This window comes from Dromaius novaehollandiae, chromosome 3, assembly GCF_036370855.1.
Source record: "Dromaius novaehollandiae isolate bDroNov1 chromosome 3, bDroNov1.hap1, whole genome shotgun sequence".
Taxonomy (NCBI): Eukaryota; Metazoa; Chordata; class Aves; order Casuariiformes; family Dromaiidae; genus Dromaius; species Dromaius novaehollandiae.
The window spans coordinates 27,996,694-28,019,712 of NC_088100.1; the positions used below are offsets into that span (position 1 = coordinate 27,996,694).

A 23,019-nucleotide genomic window follows, 5' to 3' on the forward strand; every position below is an offset into this window, starting at 1 on the left:
GCAGTAACAATCACAGCAGGATCTTTTGTTATTTTCAGACTTCCAAAGTATTATACTAACCATACACACAGAAAAGCCATTTGTTTCTGTTTTAAATTGAGATAGTCTTGTTAGGATAGACTGGCATGCAATTTCAATCCTCACAGTCTAACAGAAACTCTTCATCATGTAACTTTTGGTTCAAGATTTTCGTCTCTATTTATGCATTCTGAAAGACCAGCCTAGCTTACAGAAGTCCAAAACCCTCAGATGACAGTTTTAGCCTTTAGTTTTCGTTTCTAGCATGGTTTAGTCTAAACAAGCAAAATGCACCCTCTATTGGGCCTAGCATGTAATTACTTCTTTTCAGCAACATGCCTTAGCAAGTCATGTTATGAAAGCTTTTGAAACAGTATTAGGTTGAAACGAAACCAAACCAGCACAGAATATTCCTACGTAGCTATTAGCATATTTATGATCTCTTTCAAACCCTGCTTACATCTGGGTGCTTTACAAATCATTCAAGTGAGCACTGGAATTTCTTTGATTGAAACCTAAAGTATCTGTACTTCATTTCAACACCAAGCACAATTTATGCACAGTGTACACAATTTATTCTCAGTATTACTGCCACGTATTTTTCTGAACTGGATGGGAGCTGCTAACTGGCTTATAGAAAGCTATGCGGGAAGCTGCAAAGTGCTTTTTGGATATGGATGCCAGAAGAAACTCTCTCTGTAGAAAGATGAATGCTTTACCTGAATTCTTACTAGTATGTTTCTAGGTAAGGATAGGATTCAGCTGAGGTTAAGCTGGACAGTGTGTTAGAACAGAAAATAGAAAAAGGTAAGGCCCTAGACCTACAGACACTGATGCCTATGCCCAGGTGCAAAAAAATAAGACTATTCAGATGAGCAAAGGTAGAAAAAAATGAGACTATTCAGATGAGCAAAATGAATATGGGCTGGTATATGAATACTGGAGTCTAAACCTCGAAGAACAGTTAAGAAGGAAGCTCATGTGATAGGCAGAGACATCGGAATAGAGACAAGAGGGTTCTCAAAATGAGATAAGGTAGATGGGCTGCATAAGGAAACAAGACTACAAAGAAAGGTGAAAGAGGGAAGCGGGGCTTTGGCATTACAAACTGGGATGAAATGAAAGTCTGCCAAGCTGTAGCAAGAGAAAGTCTGGAGCAAGAGAAGATATTCCAGTTAAAAAAAAATAGCTAAAAGGCATACAAGTACAAATGACTGCTGTGAAACAAGACTTCTCCATGGTCTGCATTTAACCAATCCTTTTCACAATGATTTTTAATTAAATTGTATTGTGTTAAAACATTTTACAGTAGCAAGAAAGAAATCTTCCTACCTTGAACGTATTCAGCTGCTGATTGATAGCTTCTGTTTCCATTCCAACAGGACCTTGTGACTCTTCGTGCTCTTCAGCTCTCCCAAGCAGGCTGGAAAACTCTTTCAGCTTACAGTAAAACTCCTCAACACGGCTAATGGTCCCTTCCACTTGATCTTCCCTGGCTTTTGCTCTGTCGAGTAATTTGTTGCACTGTTTATTTAAAGCTTCCAAATCTCTTTTTATACCAACGAGGTCAGGAGAAGCTTCAACTTCTGTGGCTAGCATCATTTTGCAGTTTTTATTAGCATTTTCATTATTCATTATAAGGTCTTCCAGCTTTTTCAGGAAACGTTTTATATCCTCTCTCTGTGACTGCAGTACGTCAAGGTCTCTCCCCACTGGAGCCATGCTGTCAAGCTCATCATCAAACTCTGCAAACTGAGAGAACATCTCTCGGATGGTGTTTTGGAAATGGCCAATTCCCTGAAGTTTCGTCTCCAAGAACGAGCACCTCTCTTCTACCTGCAGGTTCACTGCACTGTACTCTTGCTCCAAGGATTCAGCTTGGAGCAAAAGATCAGAAACACCTGCTGAATCAGAAGCTTCTACCACCAGTTCTTGGGCAAGCTTTTTTGCTAAATCGACATGAGGCTTTAAAACCTGTAAGGCTTTCTGCTGGGTCTGCATCATTGTCAGGTGTTTGTTACTGAATGACTGAGGTCCAAGAGCATCATGAGCTTCCAGATGCTCCTTGGCACTTTTAAGCTGTTTTTCAGTTTCCCTGGATGACTCCTGAAACTCTTTCAGCCTTTGTGCCATATTTTCCAAGCACTCTCTCTTCTTATGTAATTGTTCTGTGACCATTTTCACTTTCTGATTAAGCCCCTTAGTCTCCTCTTCAACAACTTCTTTATCTGTTTGACTTGCGCTGAGCAAACTTTCAGCAGTATTATTTAATAGCTCCACCATGCCATGGTGTTTATCCAGGTCCTTCTGCCAGGCCTTCACCTGAACAATAGAATTCTCTATTTCAACAGGGTTTATGCCAACTTTTACTTCACACAGGTTGCTTTGACATTTCTCTATCCATGGCTGCAGATTTTCCACATGCTGCTTGTATTGGAGGGCTTTCTCCAGACAATCTGTTAATTTATCTTGCCTTTCTTTTACCTGCTTATTCATTTCATCCCAGTTACTTTTGAGTGTGGCAATTTGGGACTGTAATGCTGCCTTGTCAGCTCCTTGAGTCTTCTGTAAGATACTTTCCCCTTCTGCAACAATTTTTTCATATGAACTAATCTGATCGGACAGGGTCTTCTTAAAATCTTTCTGTTCTTCAATTAGTGACTGCAAGGCATCAAGTTTGGCTGATATAGGACAAGCCTGATTCAGCTCTTCATTCTTTTTGTCTAGCCAGGTCTGAAAGTCTTCAGACATTTGCTGGAACTGATAAGAAGTGGCATATGCTGACTGAAGCTGCTGAACATGGTCATCTACAAAGCAAAAGACAGCACAGAGGTTCATTATCAGAATCAGCTAACATTCACAGAAAAAAATACTAATTTTGATTTTATTATGAATGGTCATTAATTTGAGGAGAGCTGGTCCTTAGTGTATGTGGGTTGATCTGAAGACAACCAAGTCCTTTGCAAGGGATAGTCAGTCTTTTGCCTGGAATACAGCAGAATAGTGAAGGCATTTGGACGTGGATCAAATTCGGGGAGTGTAGCCAGCCTGTGTCTACATGAATCCCATTCAGGCAGACTTGGGATAAAAAGCACACAGTTGTGTTTCATGATATCATAAAGTGTAAGCACAGGGAACATTAAGTAATCTAACCTGGTTGTGTCTAACTCATGGCCTGCAGGCAATATGTTTTTAGGGAGATCTTTTGAAGTTCCTCATGTCCAGAGGAAATTAAAAAGCTAAAAATGAGGCTGTTAGGGAGAACAAAGTATGACATTGCCTGCAATGTATTCGTTGCTCGGTTCTGTTGTTAACAGGGTAAGGAAAGGCTGCAGACTACTGACCTACTTCTGTCACAGACATTTTTATACAATTACCACTGCTTTTTTGCTGAGCCCATTAACTGGTGCTTAGCTAAAACATGAAGATTTTGGCTTACATTCTGCACCTATGCATAGTTAGGTAGCTCACTGGACAGCATCCCATTCTGGTATCCTAATTAAGTGAAGATGTATCTGAAGGCAGAGATGAGAAGAGCAGGACTGTTATTATGCTTAATCTCTCCCAAACCTCTCATTAGAGACCCAAAGTATTGTTTTTGCCTTTTCAAGGTAGAGGGACTCAGTCCTGAGTCTAATGTACAACTGCTGGAACAGAATACAGGGTGGACGTTCAGCTCAGCTCACTGAACATTTGACTACTTACTGTAAAAAGAAACGTAACTGTGATGTTCTACTTCATGCCTTAACTACTATTTCTCTTCAAATAAATACTAACCAGATTTTTGTTCAATATCCTTAAATGATTTTATGATGCCATCTAACTGCCTTGTCAGTTCTGCTTTCAAATACTCTTCTCCAACCAGCGCTGATAGCTCTTCACAAAGAGCTTGAGCTGCATTTATATTCTTCATTTCCTGTTCTATTTCCTCCTTCATTTCTCTAGCAATTTCCAATTGTTGTTTCACAGCATCAGGTTGTATGCTCACAGCCAGGCTGCTGCTTAGTTTGCTATCCAAGGCACTTAGCTTATCAGACAGACTTCTGAGTAGCCTTTGGTACTCTGTGCTTTTGCCAATGGCTCGGTCAATTCGGTCACATCTGTTACTCAGTTGGCCAGTTAGACTGTCCCATTTTTGTGCCACAGCTGCCAGTTGCTCTTTTACAATTTCATGAGAGGGGGGATGTTCACCAGGCCTCTTCAGAATCCCTTTGCCAGCTGTAGTTAGCTGTTCGTATTGTGGCTTTCTGGTGTCAAACTCTTTAAGCAGAATCTGTGAAGAAAGTAAATTTTAAAAAGCATTTACCTTGCAAAAAAGGAGCAAAATACTTCTGACAAAAACTACACGGAATATGTTGTAGCTATGCTCCATTAACTGAGTAATTAATCTCTGAGTTTAAAAAGCTAGTCAATTAATTTCAACGTCTACATGTAAATGGAGTGTTGTTTCCAAGTGTTTACATGAAAGAAGCAGAAAAAATAAAGTTAATTTACACACCATCAAATGGAAATTCAATCAGCAGATGCAAGTAAACAATGAATTCTGTTAATATTACAGTAATTAAGTAACTGTAATAAGTAAAATAATCATTGTTTAGGTTCAAGCAGTGTCTTCCTTCCTAGACAATTTTGAAAATTGCCTTAAGACAGAACTTCAAAGAAGGTGTATAGTGACATAATATTGCAAAGTATTATTACAGCAGAGACAATATTTGGTAATTCACAAAATGACTGAATCTATACTGTAAGATTTGTTAAAGTTTATATTAGTGATTCTCAGTATTAATTTTTTTGACAATAAGTCCTAATGCTTACAAAAGAAGGGACAAATACCATGGTTTTACTTTGCAGAACATTCCAAACCCTTCCTTTTTAAGTCAATGAAGCTTAACTTTTAAGCACTGTTAAGTGATACATGATAATCTTATGCTGGTTGTCTAGATTTCTGAAGTTTTCACAAACCAATTTTAAGTCATTTTCATATAGTATTAGAACACAGTTCATGTTTTAAACACTTTCTTTAAATCAATATGGATATATCAGCTTTAATAATATTTTTGCAAAATAAGAATGTCATTCCTCTTCACAGTTTAAATTAACTGGCAGCAATAGAAATGTTTGAAATTAACAATCCTAGTTTCTGCTATTTCGCCTGATTTAATTTTGGCTTCTTTTTTTCTGTGAGTTTGCAATATTTCTGTAAGCAAATTACTCAACTTCTTCCCTATACTTTTTCTTCTATCTTTCACACTCTTGGCCACATATCTATTCAGAGTACTTGCATTTCACTTGCTTTCATATTTTTACTAGCTACTGGCACATTCAAGTGAATAAAATCTTAAAAAGCTGGTCCTACAGCACAGACTCTGTATGAGGACTGATCATAATATCTTACGTACACACTCAAACTAATAAAACTTCAAAGGCCTGTTTTCATTAGACTGCAGAGAAACCACAGCATGGTCAAAACACCAAAATGTATCTGAGGATCAGTACCTGCCCAAGGAGTAAGTCCTGAACATTTTTCCCTTTAATTCTTTTGATCTCCCTTCACTCTCATGAGAATTTTTTTCTTATAATTACTGTAGTCAAGTATGACTTAAGCTGATATTTACTGATAAACAAATGTAATAGCTCCTCAGGACTGGGCTGTATGCTAAATGCAAAGTAATACTTTGCTAATAGTAAAGAAAGCAGAAAAACTTAATCAGTAATCAATGTTGGCAATACTTACTCACCTGGACCTGTTGCTTTTGTGTATTCAGCATATTTGGATCAATTGACAGTGGTCCCAGCACACTGACCATTAGCTCCTTTTCTACAAGCCAGTGCTTTAACTGAGCTTCTGCTGTCTGGAACTGGGTCAGGTAATTTGAAGACTCTTCCAGTTTTTGTTGTCTCTCAGATGTAACTTGACTGAGCTCTTTCCATTTGGAATCTAACAATGATAATGTTATGCAATAACATATTGCATGCATGTTCTAGCAGATGGGTTGTCAGACAGCATACTATATATGAAACATAAACAGAGCTCTCTAATAAGGCTTCTTGTTGATCAGCTCCAGATGCCTTCTTGCAGTGACTAGGCAAATACACTCACATCTTTTAACAGTCAGACCAATAGATACTTGGATAAAAGTCTGAAGTTTAACAGAGCAATCCATGGAATTTTTAGAACAATGAATATGCAACATGTAATCAAATTAGATTAGAATATTACTAAATGAAATACCATCAGACTTAGACTTGGATCTCAAATGACATAAAAGCCAAAGCATTGTACTCACAACATAGGTCTAGTCTCGCCTTCCTGTTTAGTCAGTGGAAAGAACCAGATACATTTCCAAGGGCGAGTCTGAACCCTAATTTAGGCTTCTGCTCTGAACTGCCCTTTGAAGAGGCACTTCTTTGTCAAATGTCTGTAATAGGTGTTAATCTGTGATGATTAGCTTCCTAATTTAGACATCTGAACCAGGTACCTAATGACAGGCAACAAGAAAAAGTGCCCTGTGAACTCAGAAGCCAGTATCTACGGTCTATTCCACTTCTGCCTTTTCCACTGGCTTCCAGGGCAGCCATTAACTCTCAGGGTCTTGCCTTCCTTCTGTCAGTGCTTGCTTACTCAGCTCTGCCATTTTGCTAGCTCTCCTCATTCCCTGAATTTCAACTGTGGGTTTTTTTCAATTTCTTTTGCCACTTCACTGTGTCTTTGATCTCTGCCCACTCTGTACTAATTCCCTTTCAGTACAAGTTCCCTTTGAGACCTCACCTGCTCTTTAAGCTTTTCAGAGTACATTCCTAAAGAGGGCAAGTTAGAAAATTTGGCAACTTAAAATTACTGCTGGTGTAGCTATAGAAATACCTATTGGGTCAATCAGTATTGCATACTATGATTTATTTTAAAATATGACAAACCTAAGAAGTATTTTTAAACTCATGAAAATTACATGCTGCACTATCTCAAAATCTATTGTCCAAACATGGTCATTTCCATTTTTTTGGCAAAATTTATGAAGCCAGTTTTAGGAAATGGCAAAAAGCCACTAAAACCACAAAATGACAAAAGCCACAAGGCGCACGGAGAAAAAACATGCAGAAAAGCATGAACAACAACTCAAAATGTTCTTTATATCAAACTAGAATTGACTTGATTTGCTTTCATCGTATGTTGTAAGAATAACCAGCATGTCTATCTGGAACAATAACTGACCTCTCAAGTTTTAGCCACATGCTGTTTGAAAAAGATAAATTACAAAGCTCTCTAAAACAGGGAGTCAAGCTATAGCCTCTCTCAATTGCACTGATATAAATCCAAAGTCGATGGACTTCAGTGGAATTACTCCAGCTCTACAAAAGGGGGTTATTTTGCACAGGATTTATGAGGGAGGAGTGAGCAAGACATTAAAAATGCCAGTGACTGATGATATGTTAAAAAACCTTATAATAAAGCCATTTCCAAATCAGTCTGAGTTATAATGAAACTGTACTGAAGTACCTATTTTATCCAGCATTTGTCTCCATTTGGGTGCCTCAGGAGAGTCAGGGTTCTTCTCCAACAGCTCTGTCACTTTGTCCTTTAGTTCCTGCACTTTATTCTCACTTTGCTTTAATTCAGTTTCAAATAGCTATAAAGTCAAATGATAAAATTAACAAATAAGAAACTATAGAAAAAATGTAAAGTATTTAAAAGTGTGTAAGGCTGAAATGCCAAGCACAAAAATAAACAATAAATACATAGAATTTATATACTGCTTTTCTGCTATGGATCTCAAAACCCCCTATAATGGCAGATCACGCATATACTGGCTGGTCTTATTTTTTGGAAAAAATGACCTGATATATATACTGTATTAATAATAACAATTGCTGTTTAATTTGAGGAAATGACAGAGAATTAAGAGAATTTAGAGAATTTAGATAAATAAGATCCACCAGGTCCCACCATACTCACATGTACTTGGAAGCTGCTCTTGTACAGCAGGTAACCTACTAGTGCACAAGTGCAGTTCAAAGCAGAAAGAACTCAACTAGCACCAATAGTGAGGAGCTCTGTGGGCGCTCACTTACCTCACTGAAAATCCTGCTATCACAGATAGACTGCTTCTTGTAGATCATCTAGAATTACAGTTCAGAGAGGACCACAGCTTAAAGTCTACACCTACCAGGTGACTTAGATGCCCCAGTAGTCCCTGAAGACCAGTTCATGCCATTCTTAGAGGACTGAGGAATGAACAGTTCTCTCACACCTAGCAAAGTGCTCGTTTGAATATTCTTAAGTAATAAAACTTGCATTGTTGAGTTGCGTTTTAACGCTCTAAAAAACCACTAAAATTAACACTGAACAAGTCTGTGTTTATTTGATTTAGTACTGCTAGTAAAAGGCACAATGGCCTCAAAGAGATGACTTGCCTGAGCAGTCACTCATTTTTCCAACTGTCTATGAATACTCTCCTATTACGACACTGGAGGTAGGATGGTTTTGTTAGCTTTGAATATTCTCTGTCAAAAATTATGAAGCAAATTTTTTCCACATTTAGTTTGAGTTTTAGGACTGAACGTTATCCAAGTCTGCGGAAAGTCAAACTTAAGGAAAGTCAATAGCTGTTCAGGTTAATTTTTAAGGCTGACCAGCCAAATCTGAAAAAAGATCCTTCACTTGGATCAAACTCTGTCCTTATTTATCAACTTTCACAGGCAAGGAAAGAATTTTCCATTTCAAGAGCTATCCATTACATATCCCTTTAAAGATGAACCTTTACACATATAAATATTGTCCTTCGTTCCTAAAGAGGCATACATTTCCAATGCTGAAAAGGGATAGAAGCTAACTGCTGATTCAGTGAGTTTTTTATACCAATTAAAAAGAGGGAAGGAGACTGTTGCGCAGCTATATAACTTAACAGGCATGACACAGCTGCTGAAGAGAAGTGTTGCCATGGAATAGACATAAACCTCTGCAGCTGCAGAGTCCGGGAGGTCTGTTGAGTGTCAGTGAACCAGCGGCTGCAGAAATAGCTTTCTGATAGATAAAGCCCTTCAAATCTTACAAGCTGTCTAGTAAATAACCCAAAACCATTAAGGGTACCAAAAAAGTATACTGTATAATCAATATACCCTCATCTATTTAAACTGGCCACCAAAATTATTCTGTTCTGGCATGTACAGCTCCTTTTCTCGTGCTCCCTTCATTACACAGATGGCTTGCCAAATTTGCTGTGTGCTTGACTGGCACATCTACCAGGATTATTTAAATACTCTCTGCAATATCATGCTAGGCTGAGACATCAGTTGTTCAAACAGAATTCTGCCAATAATTGCAACGGAGAGTAAAGCATCGTTTTTTGAAGACACAAGTACCTTATGTTGCTCAACTTGGGTTTTAACAGCCTCACTATCAGTTGGAGCAGCTTCCCAGTCTGATGCAGTTTTGTCCATTTTCTGTAACCATTGCATCATTGAGGTTGATTCTTCCTGAATATTTTGCATTTTCGTAAGCATACTTTCTAGTTCTGAAATCTTTTCCTTCAATAAAACTCCCAAATCTTCATAACTGTGATTTACATCAGACATGGCTTGTTGAACAGTTGACAGTTCTGTAAAAGGAAATATGAAAAAAGACTCTGTGAGAAATTATGAGCCCTTCAACATACTTAAAACTTCAGGAACTTCTAGACAATACTCTGAGTTACAATATCGTAATGTAGCTCAAAGTACTGTTTAGAAGTTCCTGAAGTCCCCCAAAGAAGAAGCTACTGAACATTACCATTATTTCTAGTTTACTCTAAACGTGGTCACACTGCATATGAATGACCTCATTTAAGTTCCCTGTTTGCAAGAGCTTCTCATTTCGCAGAAATTGTAACTTTAATACAGGCGGGCATACAAATCTTACCCATTGTTATCTTACTGTTTTAAGCAACAATACTGAAGCAAAAAATTGAATATACTGGAAAATAGCTCAATTACAATATGTCAGCCTAACGTTACTGCAATTATACTTCACTCATAGTCATTATCATTGTAAGGGTGTTTTATTATTGAAAGACCTTCGCAGGCAAACTGTGTACTAAGTAGATTGTAATCTAGGAGAACAAACACTGCAGACCCAAGACACAGTACATGGTTATCCACACTCACATATAAAATGCTTATATAAGTTCCTTTGTTTCTGAAAAGGAATTGCTCACATAAAGTAATACAAATGTATGTAAAGTAGTTGTCTTTGTATGTGTGTGTGTGCGTGTGTGTGTCTGTGTGTCTCTGTGTGTGTGTGTCTGTGTGTGTGTGTGTATGCGCATGCGTTTGTGTATATGGGTGGGTGGATGTTAAAAAGCTTTAAACCACATACATACTAATTAGAATTTTCTCAGAGGCCATATCTTGTATTAAAACAGCTATCCCTGTATTTATAAAAATACATACTGATTCAGAAGACAAAGCCAGATTTTATCTGTCTTCAAAGGAAATACTGAAGATAGGTGTTTTTACATGGAATTTTAGTATCATCTTACTAGTCCGCATATGTATTTTGTGCAATTTTTCTTATTTTTCTTATTATTTTCTTCATTTTTCTTATTTCTTATGTTTCCTATTTCTTATCTTATTTTTCTGATTTCTTATTATTTCTTAAGTTAAGATGATGTGAAATTTCAGTCTTCCAGACACTGTTCCATGCAGATTTGTAAATAACGTTTAAAATATTCAGCTCACAGTGAGAATTCCTTATCACATACTGAAATTTTTACTTAGTGGTTACTCACCTTTATTTTTCAGAAAATCCTGAGTACCTGGAGCTCCTCCTTCACCATTTAACATTGTTCCACCTATGGATTGAGAGAGACTAAGCTCTATGTTTATCAGGGCCTTTTCCCACCAAAAACTCAGCATTGCAATTCCTCTTTAAAACAGAATTTGTAGTTATGTCATTCTCATTACAACATTAAAGCAATACCTAAATGCTACACTTGTAATAGCAAATATTTAATTTAGACTGTTTTACATATTTTAAGCTCATTTTATGTTTTAAACAGCTCCAGCAAACTAGTACTGTAAGTGGAACCATATATGCATATGTATATACATAGTGTGTGGATGTGCACATGCACCCATGTATGTGCGCACATATGCCTGACATAAGCAGTCTTAATGCTTACAATGCTATGCGAAATAAATGACTACCTGGGACGAAGGTCTACACCCTAGCTGTGAGGCCTGCTCACGTCCAGATGGCTAACATCACTTTCCTCCTCCCTAGAACGAATCTCTTCTCTACTGCTTAGTGAGAACACGTTTTTACTTGACCATCTTTGGGCACTGTCTGGGACAGTGCTAGTGACAAATGCCAAAACTATGAGAAGGAGAGTGCTAAACATTAACCAGCAGAAAAGACCAAGTGGTCCAGCCCATTCTCTAGATATGTTTATTAGGGCGGCTGTGGACGCCAGAACCAAAGACACTGCTGACTTAAGACACCTTTACTCTCACCAAGCAGCACCTTAGCTCTGCACAAAAGCCTCTTGATATCAACGGGGCAAATCACTTCCTATCTTGTCATGAGCAAGACCTGAACATGTGTTCCACAACAGGGATTGCAATGTGGAGTCTTCTTGATATATGTGAAGTCCTTGCTGCTAACCTTGCTGCCAATCACCCAGGGAGCCTACTAATTTTAACAGTATTTTGCAGCGTTTGGAACCAGGCCTAGGCAGGCTTTGTGGAAAGCAAGCAGACCTCAGAGCTGGGACACAGAGCCGCTCCACAGAGAGCAGCAGGGAGAATCCCTTTCAGCTCTCCTACACAAACATATTCCCAGATGAGTAATTAATGGAGAAAGATTAATGGTTGCCTTGGAAAAAGCTGTGCATTTACACCACAGTACCAGCTGGACAGTGAGGACCACATTAGTGACAGCTGGCGGATGGCAAGAGAAAATAAACGAGATAAGAACGGTCACAGCCCCCAACCAGAACCTTGCAAATCTTCATGCTCTATTAGCTGGACTCTGGTATTTATAACTGTGATTAAGTAATACACAGTGCAGCTCTTGTCTAGGAGAGTAAATACTCTAGTCTGGAGAATTACAGCTGCTCTTATATGCTATTTATTTAATTAATTCATCTATTTGGATGTATAGGAGTAGAGAAAGGGGCAAAGGAAGGAGCACAAACATCATATGTAAGGTTCCAAAATGTTCTTTAAAATATTTTAAATTCAAACAAGAATGAAAACAGAAGCAGCTATTACAAAAAGATGTGAAAAATAAAGTGCTCTACTCTTACTAAATAGGTATCCTCAGGCAGTCTCCTTCCTCCCACTGTCCTTTGTAGATGACTGATAAAGGCCAGCATACTTGAACTGAATAGGTCAAGAAATAAATTCAAGGAGAACTTACTGAGGATACTTTTATGGCCATTAAAACACCCTATGTACCTTATGCCTTAACTTACAGCTTAAATGACACTAAACAGAATTACTGGTTTCTGTAAAACAAGTTAACATTTAAACACCATGGTACAGAAAACTGGGAAAATAGATTTGCTGTCTTTAAAATCAAATTACAGGAAAAAAGGAGTTAGCTGAAGCTCCAGATTGGAAGTACCTTTTGGCTCAGGAAAGTCATTCTGCGATATGGATTCGCTTCCCTTTCCTGCTGTTGTTTCAACTAAAATATAGATTAGCATTAATTATACTATTGTACTGGGATCGGTATGTTAGCCCGGCTTCATGTTTGATGGACCATGTCCTTATCACTCTTCCAACAAAAACTTCATGATTCTGTAAACAGTTATGTGCTTGTTTAACTTCACCAGAATAGTCTTGTGGCTATGAAATAGGAATTTCTGTGGCAGCAAAGGTGTGCGGGTTCATGAGTGTTTGCAAAATTAGGGTCTATATTTGTGCTACTTGCAGACTTGGCTGATATGTCAAGAATTGAAGAATGAAGTCATCTTCTCATTACATGAAGTTTTCTGGGGTGAGGTGAGGAAGATTTTGATATCGTTCATTTTGTATGTAATCTGAGAATTACCTACAGAAGTAGCAGCTTTAGGACCTGTTAAACATTTACGTCAAGTGCTTTTACACTATTTTGACAGTGTAAAGCAATCAGAACGTGTACTGAGTTATGACAGTAGTTAGACATGTCAGTTTAAATGAGAGTCACACCAAACGATGGTTGGAACAGACATGGCTAAGTGACTTTTCACAAGCTGTTATATTCAGAAACCTGATCAACAGGTGAAACATTTTATTTTTGTCTTAAAGGTTTTGAAAACTCTTCAAGCTTTAGGTTTACCTGATCATACAAACGCGTACCTGATTTTGCAGCTGCTCTTGATTTTGCAGGAGAAGTAACAGCAGTAATTAGATTGCATAACACTGTTCCTCTGCTATTCATTTTCTGTAGTTCAGGTGCTTTTAAAGTCCATTCATCTTTTAAATTCTGATTAAGAAAATGAGTCAATTACTCATTACAAAACTGATTTCAAACATAAAGTATTTAGGGTAAATAAAGTAATGACCATGCTACTTGGGAATCACCTGTAGTACATCAAAGCATGCAAAAGAAGTGGGAATGTAAATGCAGACTGCTAGCTCCCCAGTCCCAACTACTGTGCAGTATTGAATGGTAACTGTTAGGCAGGCTCTATTAGTGAATGTGCATAATTACCATTAATAATCACTACTAATAAATACCTACACACCTAAAAATAGACTATATCTTGCCCTATTGCCTGCAGAAAAAAAGAGAAGACACTGCAGAAAAGCCCCATTGAATTACAGTCTGTATTTCCTTATTCCATAAGGCTGTACTTTAATGTTATTAATAGATGCCCTACTTCCTTTAGCCATATTTCACTTCTCATATACAATGGCTTACCAGAGTATCTTCCAAAGGTTTCTTTAACTCCTCCGTATTCAGTGAGGGTCGTGCTGCTGGAATTCTTTCTGTTGTCTCTTTTATCCATTTCTTTAAAGATTCTACAAGGAGCTCAAAAGTATCCATTTGTTTCTGACAAGATGATACATCCTCTTCTCTAGAGAAAAACGAGAAATTGAGCACTGAATGTCAGTATTTCTTCTGATAATTAAACCAACAGATATTATCAGTCTGATATTGCTGTTCCTGAATTCAGTGAGAGCCTCACAACTTGCTTTGATGAGAACAGATGCAGATTGGTGAGTTTTCCATATACGCAGAAAACATCCATCTTCATAATATTTTCATAAAAGATGCACAGATGATTTATAAAGGAGGTAGAGAACAAAACTATTTTGTGCTTATCAATCCAAGTGGAGATCATAGAGCAGATATCCTCATGGAGAGGCATGCTGTTCTCAAAGTGCTTATTAAAACTATCTTATAACTTGCGTATCTTCTACCTGAACATGAATTGAACCCAAGGTGGTATGTCAGGAGTGTTGACGAACTAAGTATATCCAGTCCTGATCAATAAAAGCAAAGGCCATATGAGAACTAATACTTCAAATATCATCAGATCAACTCTAACTCAAGAAAGTCCATCACTAGAACAAGTGCTGAAATAAATGCAAAGATGACTGTGAAAATGTATGTGATAAAAGCAATACAGGGATTAAATTCACAAGAGTTGCAACTGAATAAAAATTTTAGGCAGGGAAATTATGACAGTTCATGTCTCTAAAACACAGCATTTTGACACTTTGGTAAAATGACTAGAGATCTGAGAACTGCTTCACTGGATCATTTTGGATTTTGAACAATCATTGCATAATACTGTCATAAATCAGGACCTATCTATCAATTCCTGTATAGGTCAGTTCCAGCCTGCTCTCTAAGCTTGATGGCTACAGCTTGTGCCGTTACTATGATTAACAAAGCATGACCGGGAAAGGAATCTACATCTCATGGTTTAATGACTTTTTATTACTTTGTTTCGCATGACAGATATCTGAAAGAAAATTGTACAACCCTTAATGATGCAACTGGTTTGGAGATTACAGATAGACCAGAATCAAAAATAGTTTAGCCAATATATGGTCACAAAACCTAATTTCATCATTACGACCAGAATGTGGCAAATCTAATTTTGCTGTACAGGTAACTGATGTGGAAGCTATAATAAATTCTTTAGTTTTCCTTTGCAGCCTGATTCCAAACATGACTTCAAAGCAACTTGCAGAAGCAGCAATTTATATTGTATCAGAGAAGGGGAAAACTACATTTTCCTTAGAACTGACAGGACTCCTGCAAATATCATGAAATTTGCACAGGGTGACTCGTTAGTCACTGTTAATGACAGCTAACATTAGAGCTCCTGAACCACTTACTGTCAGGTAGACTAAGCATAGAGGTATTTCCAAACAGAAGATCTCTCTACTTTATAGAAAAGCTCTTTGCACTGCAGTTATCTGCAATCTCTTGACATTGCATGCAAGAGGACAGCAGTCATCATAAAATTCACACTATATACTAGCCTAAAAGGTGGAAACTTTGTAATAATTACTCTACTTACTTTTCCTTTAATGTCTCCTCTACCTCCCTGAATTTCTTTGACAAAGCATTTACTTTTTCTAGTACCAATGCTTTATCCCCATGAAGAGCATGGAACGAAAGTTCTTCAAGAAGCTGTTGCAAAACTTCCAGATCTTTCTTATGTTGTGCCAATTCTATACTAGTTTCCTGCAAAACAGAAGTATATTCTTCATATTAGACTTTACAATCAGTTGTTCAAAATTAAATCCTTGATTTTAGCTAACCAACTGAAGTTAGGAAACAAGCATGTCTTACTTATTGTTCAATCATTTAAATGACTGAGAGAAGAAATGCAGAATATATATACAAATGGAATAGTACAGTACCTGCATATACTGAGACACTTCACTAACATCCTTTCTTGGTGCCTCAGTCTCACTGAAAGCCTGGTTCTTCTCATCTAAAAACGTTTGAAGTTTTTCTGACAGACCTTCAAACAACTCCACTTTAGTCTTCAACTCCTCCATTTTCACAAGCTTTTCTTTATGTTTGTTACTTGCTTCAGAAAACCGTCCTGCAAGTTCACTCATTTTAGCTTGTAGTGAGGATGCAGTGGATGGATCTGCTGTTTCCATGAACTTCTTCACTTTTTCATTCATAGTGTTTATACTGCTTTGGCGACCTGCAATATCTTGCTCTAGCATCTGAAAGAAACAAGAACTATTCTGTATTGCCTATAATTAAATTTTAAGTGGAACTGGTCTACCATACGAAGCAACATATCAGTACAGCTAATACAGCAGCATAATTCTATCTATGTCAGTTACAGAAATCCTTACGTGCAGTTTCAGTTCAAGCAACAGCCCATTTTAAGTGTTTTGAATGCACTGAACGTGCCAAATTAAGATCTTAATACTTTCTTGAAGTCTGAATTATTAAGCAAGTGTTTCTTTCAGAGAATGCTACTTACAATGCTTTTACTAATGATATCCCGAATAGCAGCAGAATTCAAAGGCACTTGACCTGGCTCTTCCAGGCTCTTTTCAACACCTTCCATCCAATCGAGCATTTCATCCAAACCATCCTGTACACTTAGGGATCGTGTCAGAGTTATCTGGAGCTTCTCATTCCTTTCGTTCACGGACTTTGATAAATTGTCATATCTGTCCACAATGCCATCTGATAGACGTAACCAGAAAATATATTTCAAATATTTCCTCTATTTCTCTTAAAATCATTGGGCCAAACTTTTACTCATTAACCTAAGCTTTTAACTCATTTTATCAGTTCTTACCAGGTAATTGTCAGTAAAAAAATTGCCTATATGAGAACTGAGCAAGAACATCACTTTATCCAGTAAAACAAAAACAAAGATCAAAATCTGATATAGCCAAAAAGCGAATAGGACACATCAGTCGAGGGGGGCAAAGCTGTCCTACAGCTTACAACTGTGCTCCCCCGTTTTCAGGAGCTGCTTCCCAGGCAGCTCTAACTTACGACAGCTGTTGACTGATCCCAAGAAATAAAGTAGCAGCTGGGCATTTAGACAGCTCTTCTACAGCTATGTCTCTCGTGTTATTGTTAGAGCTGAATGGTTCTTCCAGATGGTTCCTCATTAGACCTTCAACACTCCCCCCCCCCCCCCCCCAGGATGAACCTCTGAAAGTTACTGATAGTCAAAATCCAGTACCCAAGGAACCCGAATCTACACACCATACAGGAGTTTCTAGCCTTTTCTGTACCACTTCTTGTGGTCCATCCTGCTGCCCGTGTAGCACTACTTCTTAATGAGCACTTTTGTGCCTTGTCCCAGCACTTTTGTGTCATATGTATTATAATATACACGATAATTCTAGCTAGACTAGTCCGCAGTTTAATGTACTTCACTACAGAAGTTCTTCTGAAAAACAGAGGATATTTTTCTTCCTTAATTTCATTTTATTTTCCCAACTGTAAAACATTTTGTTACTCTCACTAATTTCTCTTCCTTATTTTACCTGCCAAATAGGTTTAAATAAGGAAATTGCCTTGATCCTTTCTTCAGCTGCTTTGAACATAGTTCACTACTCCCATCTCAGCCCAAATATGGATAGAACAGATGAGTGGGGAAAACTTTGCTGGCTATGTCTGTCAGGATTGAAATAAAATTACATGGGCAGAGCTGGTCTCATCTTGAGGCAGGGAAACGAACTAGATGACCTCCTATGGCCAAACAATTAAAATTCCCCAAAGAGCAAGTAGGTCACAGCACACTTATTACACATTAAATGTTAATAAAACAGTAACTGTAATTAGATACAAAATGCTTGTTAGCCTACACAAAAAAATAAGGAAATATGACAGAATAAAAGTTAAATATATCCCATTTCATCTGCAGTATTCCTTGCATATAGATATCCCTTCCCTTCCCTTCTATGCCTCTATTCTAGAGCCAAACATTGTTTCCAGAGCATTAGGAGGATCCTTACTGAATCTAATTCTGAACTGGGATCTGAATCTTAGACAAGACTTACTGATCTTGGAGAATAAAATTTCTGGGAATTGAAGTGAGTGGGAATTTCTTTAATTTATCTGAGTCTGAGGTTCAATAAGGTAGCTCTGCATCACAGACGATTCTGTTAATCAGCACATGTTCATAGCCTTAAAGAAAACTTTCAAGAAGTCTAAGTAAGAGATAAAGACAAGAGAAGCTATCCCGAGGCATTCCCACACTTGGAAGCCATGACAGTGAGTTCTGCAAAAAAAAAGGAGTGTCATTGCTTTCTACTGTCTCAATCCCCCTTAGGTGAGAATATGAAAGATAGCAAGGGAAATGCCTCCAGACTGTTACTGCCTAGGAAATAACAACATAAAGAGAATGTACACGAGCAGAATGGCAGCTGCTACTGCTTCGACACTAGGCCTGTGCTGCTACACTTAAACAAAAATGTATCACAGAGAGGGAGCGTAAGTGGTAGTGAGAAGCCTAGTAAAGAGCATACATCTGCACATCCAGCTTTCTCTTGTGTCTTTATGTTTACCAACATGTTCTAATTATCTACTATTCTATATCTACCATAGGAATTATATCAAATGATTTTCACTGTTTAGTTAAATCATCATCTTCTGCAGCAGGCTCCTCCTGCTCCCCCCTTCATAGAGAAATAACTTTTCATTCATCAAATTAACAGAATTTAACCAACAGTTACCAATGTGTTCTCTTGTACCAAAAGTTTCTGTGTTTGAAAATATTTATTCTGCTCCTGTATTTTCTGCATAATACAGTACTTTAAAGAGAAGGTACTAATTCACTTTTAACCTAATATTGACAGACATGATTCAAACTGTGATTATTGTATTCTGACACTGTAAAGGTTTTAACCTAATTTGAATCTAAGCATGCTTTCAAGGTTAAGGATATGTATTCAGGAGTAGAGCTTACATCTGCAAGAATGATTGAAATGGGAACCGTCACCTTCCCCCACTCTTCCCCCAAGAAAAAAGGTTTTCAATTTGTTTAATATCAAGTTGTTTATAGTCACAAGACCACAGGTATGTTTAGGATAACAATCTGTATTCCATGTATCTTCTATGGAGTTTCATCACTGACTTCAAAGATGCAAACTCATAACTGATTTATCTTGTTGCTCTGCAAGTTGCTTAAGGGACTGTAATAAGAGATAGTAGTGTGACATACATACAGATTCTTCAAGTTTCAGACTGTGATGAATGTCATGCTGTAATTTTTCTCATATCCATAGTAAAACTGATAGGAGAGCTTCTTGAAGTCAGGAGGAAATAATTTTTTGGCTAAGCAAATTTGAAACACTTAGTTGGAAAGCAATAGCTAGAGTCGTGTTCCTTGATCTTGAACATGTGCCTACCCACTGGAGAATTTATGATCCTCAGCAAGTCACTAACTCTGACATGCTCACTTGTAACATGCAAATTAATATATATAATATAAATGATAATTCCTATTTCTGGAAAAAAACATCAAAAATAAAATAATGACAATTAAGTGAAGAGCCTATTATCAAATGTGGGAGACAGACAAACAATAAAGCTAGTGTGTTGTAATAGCTTATGACTCAACAAAACATGGACCTGAACAGTGACATGGAAATGTGGAAACTCTGTATTTTGTCTCTTCCAGCACCTGGGTGCAGACACAGGTGATAAAAGCAGGTATTAAGAAAAGCAAACATTTTACCCAATGTTTTCTGAATCTTATCTTTGTCTGGTGTCAACTCTCCCCTTGTATCCAGAAGCACTTCAGCAGCTTTTTTCAGTTTTTCTACAGCAATTTGGTGAGTAGACACTTGTCCCTGAAGAACCTGTAAAATTCCATAATTATCAATTATACTCTTCCATACAGCTAAAAATTACACATGCAGGGCTTGTGACATGCCATACAGCCTAAACTTAGTGCTGGGAATAAACAAACTCAATTTGTGACCTGTCCATAAAAGAAAAATCTTCACCGCTGGCTATGACTGCCCTTTGCCTTCTGGCCTTTGTTTTATTTTATTCACCATCTTATTTATCTTCTGTTTTATTTCTCTGATTCACTGACTTCTGGCATGGAACTTGAAAATGTGTCTTTTGATTAAATTTTTTTAAGACTACTTGTACTAACTCATCCATTATCCAAAAGAAAAATAAACATATTTTTCAACTCAGCATCAGGGAACAATTCCAGGGGAAAAACATAAAGTGATCAGCAGTAATAACACTGATACCACAGTGTATTACCATGAAACACTATGATTACCTTCACAGTTTTAAGCACCTCCTGGAGCTCGTGACACTGAATTTTGGCTAGGTTTATTCACTCAGTCAAGGAACACAGACGCAGAGACTATTCCAGCCAGGACTCTCTCCAGTTCCAAGAGAGAGACACAGGAGGGCTGAATCAACTTCTGAAAGTGGCTCTCTCTCTCCAGTGACTATAGCAATACTTTAGAGTGACCAGTTTCTAAATTATTTCAGGTCCCTGTGCTACTGCATACGATATATCTTTGTCTTGATTCACTTGATCTTTACAGAAGTCCCAAATGAAGGCACCTCTCACTTTTTCCTGATATACACTACTGACGCTATGAGCATACATTACAGCAGGTAATCCTAACTACCCTGCCAGGACAAAGAAGTCATACTGGATCCAGAGCACAGTAATATGCCAGAACATACTATGCCTTGCCACCCAAGAATAGTATGTCTTCCTATCCCTTGCTATTTGATAAAATAAAACTCAAATAAACCTGAAGAGGAATTCTCCTTACATTAAATAAAAATACTGCACTTGCACAAAAAAGATACATAGCAGAAAACCTTGTATGCTGACAGAAAGTGAACAAGCTTATGCCAGCGGCACTGAAGAATATTCTGAAGAACAGTTAATCCCTATAAAAAGATTAGACACCATCATGCTGCCAAGGTCAGTGTCTAGCTGGATTATGAACTGCATGTGTCGGCTACAAGGGACAGCTTTAACTTGCAACACCTGACTTCTTCAGAAATGCTCTTTGTTTTGCTTCCATTAATTGGCTTTCATTCTTCAGCCTCCTGTTTTTTCTCTTCCTTTGAATCTTTTGATACTTTCTACCCTCTCCCTTCTTCCCAGCTCATACTCATTGAGTGCTCTTTTGTACGACAAGTAATCCATGTAGGCATTTCATAAAAGAGCCACAGTATTCACTCCTTTTGTGTTACTTGCATGAAAATTGGCATTATACAGCATATAACTCATTTTGGCATAAGGAACGAAAAGTTTAAATAACAGCTTCAGATTGTATTTGGTGTTATTTCTACTTTTCTACTGCCTAGAAGCACAAATGCAGCTAAATTGTTCCGATGTTAAGAGTTCAAAATTTACACTTCCATTTATAAAAGAACAGCTGATTTTCTTAAGTCTTGTAACATTGCAGTGATTTATTTTCCTATTCTGATCTGTTATGTACCAAAGAGGTGGGCAGGTCCAGCAGCAGATTTTAAGGATACCTTGTGGGAAATGTACTATTTTCCAGATTCTTCTAAGAGAAATGGTTAAAGTATTCACCTGTCATTTGTCAAACCCACCAGACACATGCACAGACACCTCACAAACATAGACAAAACTGTGAGTAATGCCTAAGCAATTACCTTGCCCACTGGAAAATAAAGGAAGAATCTTGCATCTTAATTATAGTATATACGATTGAATGTATTTATGAAAACATAAGAGCCAGTTCAAACATGACAGTCCTCATGAAACTTTATACAAATCACCTTGTACTTGGGTTCCTAAAGCTTTCTGCAAACTTACTTACATTCTATGCACATAACCAGTGTTTTATCTGGACAAGCTCCACCACTATCCTGTCTTGTCTGTACTAGGATTTACATAAAGTTGTGAGTCACTCCTTCAAGAAAAAGCATATATATAATTTTTCTATAGAGGGCAAATTATGTTATATTCACTCTCTGCAGAGCATACAGTCCTGGATATGACTGCAGCAGGCTAACAGATTAATCAGATCTCAAATCTGATGCAGTATAATTCCTTACGAAATGCATCACAGCAGAATAAAAATGTGAATAGAAAAAAGCAAAGTCACAGGCAACAACAAACGGTCTTCTCAGACACAAGCCTTATCCTGTCAGCAAACTGTAAACATTAAATCCTTTCCTAGTTTTCAAACTTTCCAGATTGCAATAGGATTTCTAAACGCTATCATTTGCTAAGCGATATGAAATGCATCTTGCTTTCATGATCGTAATGGCAACTTGGTGCCCCATTAAATTTCCACCATAAATTTCCAAGGCTTTTCAGATAATACTCGAGGCAGCTGAATTGGAGGACTAAGAGTTACATGCATACAGACAAGGCAAGAATGTGGCCTTCAGCCACCTGGATTATATTAGATTATCTTGTTTTTCAAACAAAAAGCAATTCCATTTAGAACAGAGTAGTTCTGGTTTTTAAAGCTTTTTACCTTGGTTTCTTCTAGCTGTCTTTGGAGATTTTGGGGATCCACTGCAATTGGCTCAGACAGTTGTTTGTTCACAGCTATTTCAGAGGCCTGGAGACCTGACAAAAGTCCAGACGACGCATCTTCATAATGCTGGTATTTATCTGCCAGGTCTTTAAGGTTATTTCCAAGGATGCTACACTAAAGGAGTAGAAAATAAACAAATAAATATACAGGCATTAAATTGTGTGTTGTACATCATAACAATGTCACAATAATATTTTCATTTCCTGAAATACTGTATGATTTTTTCTTGTCATCATTCCATTAATTAGTTTCCTGAGTAACCCAAAACAGCTAGGCAGGCTAGACAAATCTACCTAGTTTGTGTTTCTCAACAATGATCCGGAATCAATTCACTGATATAGTCAGGAAACTGGAATCTAACCCATTGTAATGAGTAGGAAAAGCTTTAAGATGATTTTTTGTTCCCCCAACATAAAGACTCTATCAGCACATCTGCACTCTGAAGCCAACAATGTAGATGATGGAAGCTAGAAATTTTCAAAAAAAAAGAGAAGACATTTCTATGTTCATTGAAATACATACAGCAGA

At 37.5% G+C, this 23,019-nt stretch overlaps 1 protein-coding gene across 17 annotated transcripts in view; it reads right to left on the reverse strand.

The window, feature by feature from the left end:
- The window catches only part of LOC112996840 (dystonin), a 306,620-nt gene that overhangs the window by 77,950 nt on the left and 205,651 nt on the right, over positions 1–23,019 (reverse strand). For all 17 annotated transcript variants that reach the window (XM_064508599.1, XM_064508595.1, XM_064508610.1 and 14 more), the window contains 13 exons: positions 22,429–22,605; positions 19,665–19,788; positions 16,443–16,651; positions 15,859–16,176; positions 15,513–15,679; positions 13,898–14,054; positions 13,333–13,459; positions 10,779–10,841; positions 9,376–9,611; positions 7,514–7,643; positions 5,757–5,956; positions 3,796–4,291; positions 1,351–2,825 (listed from right to left, as the gene is read on the reverse strand). In XM_064508599.1, the coding sequence (XP_064364669.1) occupies positions 1,351–2,825; positions 3,796–4,291; positions 5,757–5,956; positions 7,514–7,643; positions 9,376–9,611; positions 10,779–10,841; positions 13,333–13,459; positions 13,898–14,054; positions 15,513–15,679; positions 15,859–16,176; positions 16,443–16,651; positions 19,665–19,788; positions 22,429–22,605 (3,879 nt within the window). The remainder of the gene's footprint in view (positions 1–1,350; positions 2,826–3,795; positions 4,292–5,756; positions 5,957–7,513; positions 7,644–9,375; positions 9,612–10,778; positions 10,842–13,332; positions 13,460–13,897; positions 14,055–15,512; positions 15,680–15,858; positions 16,177–16,442; positions 16,652–19,664; positions 19,789–22,428; positions 22,606–23,019) is intronic.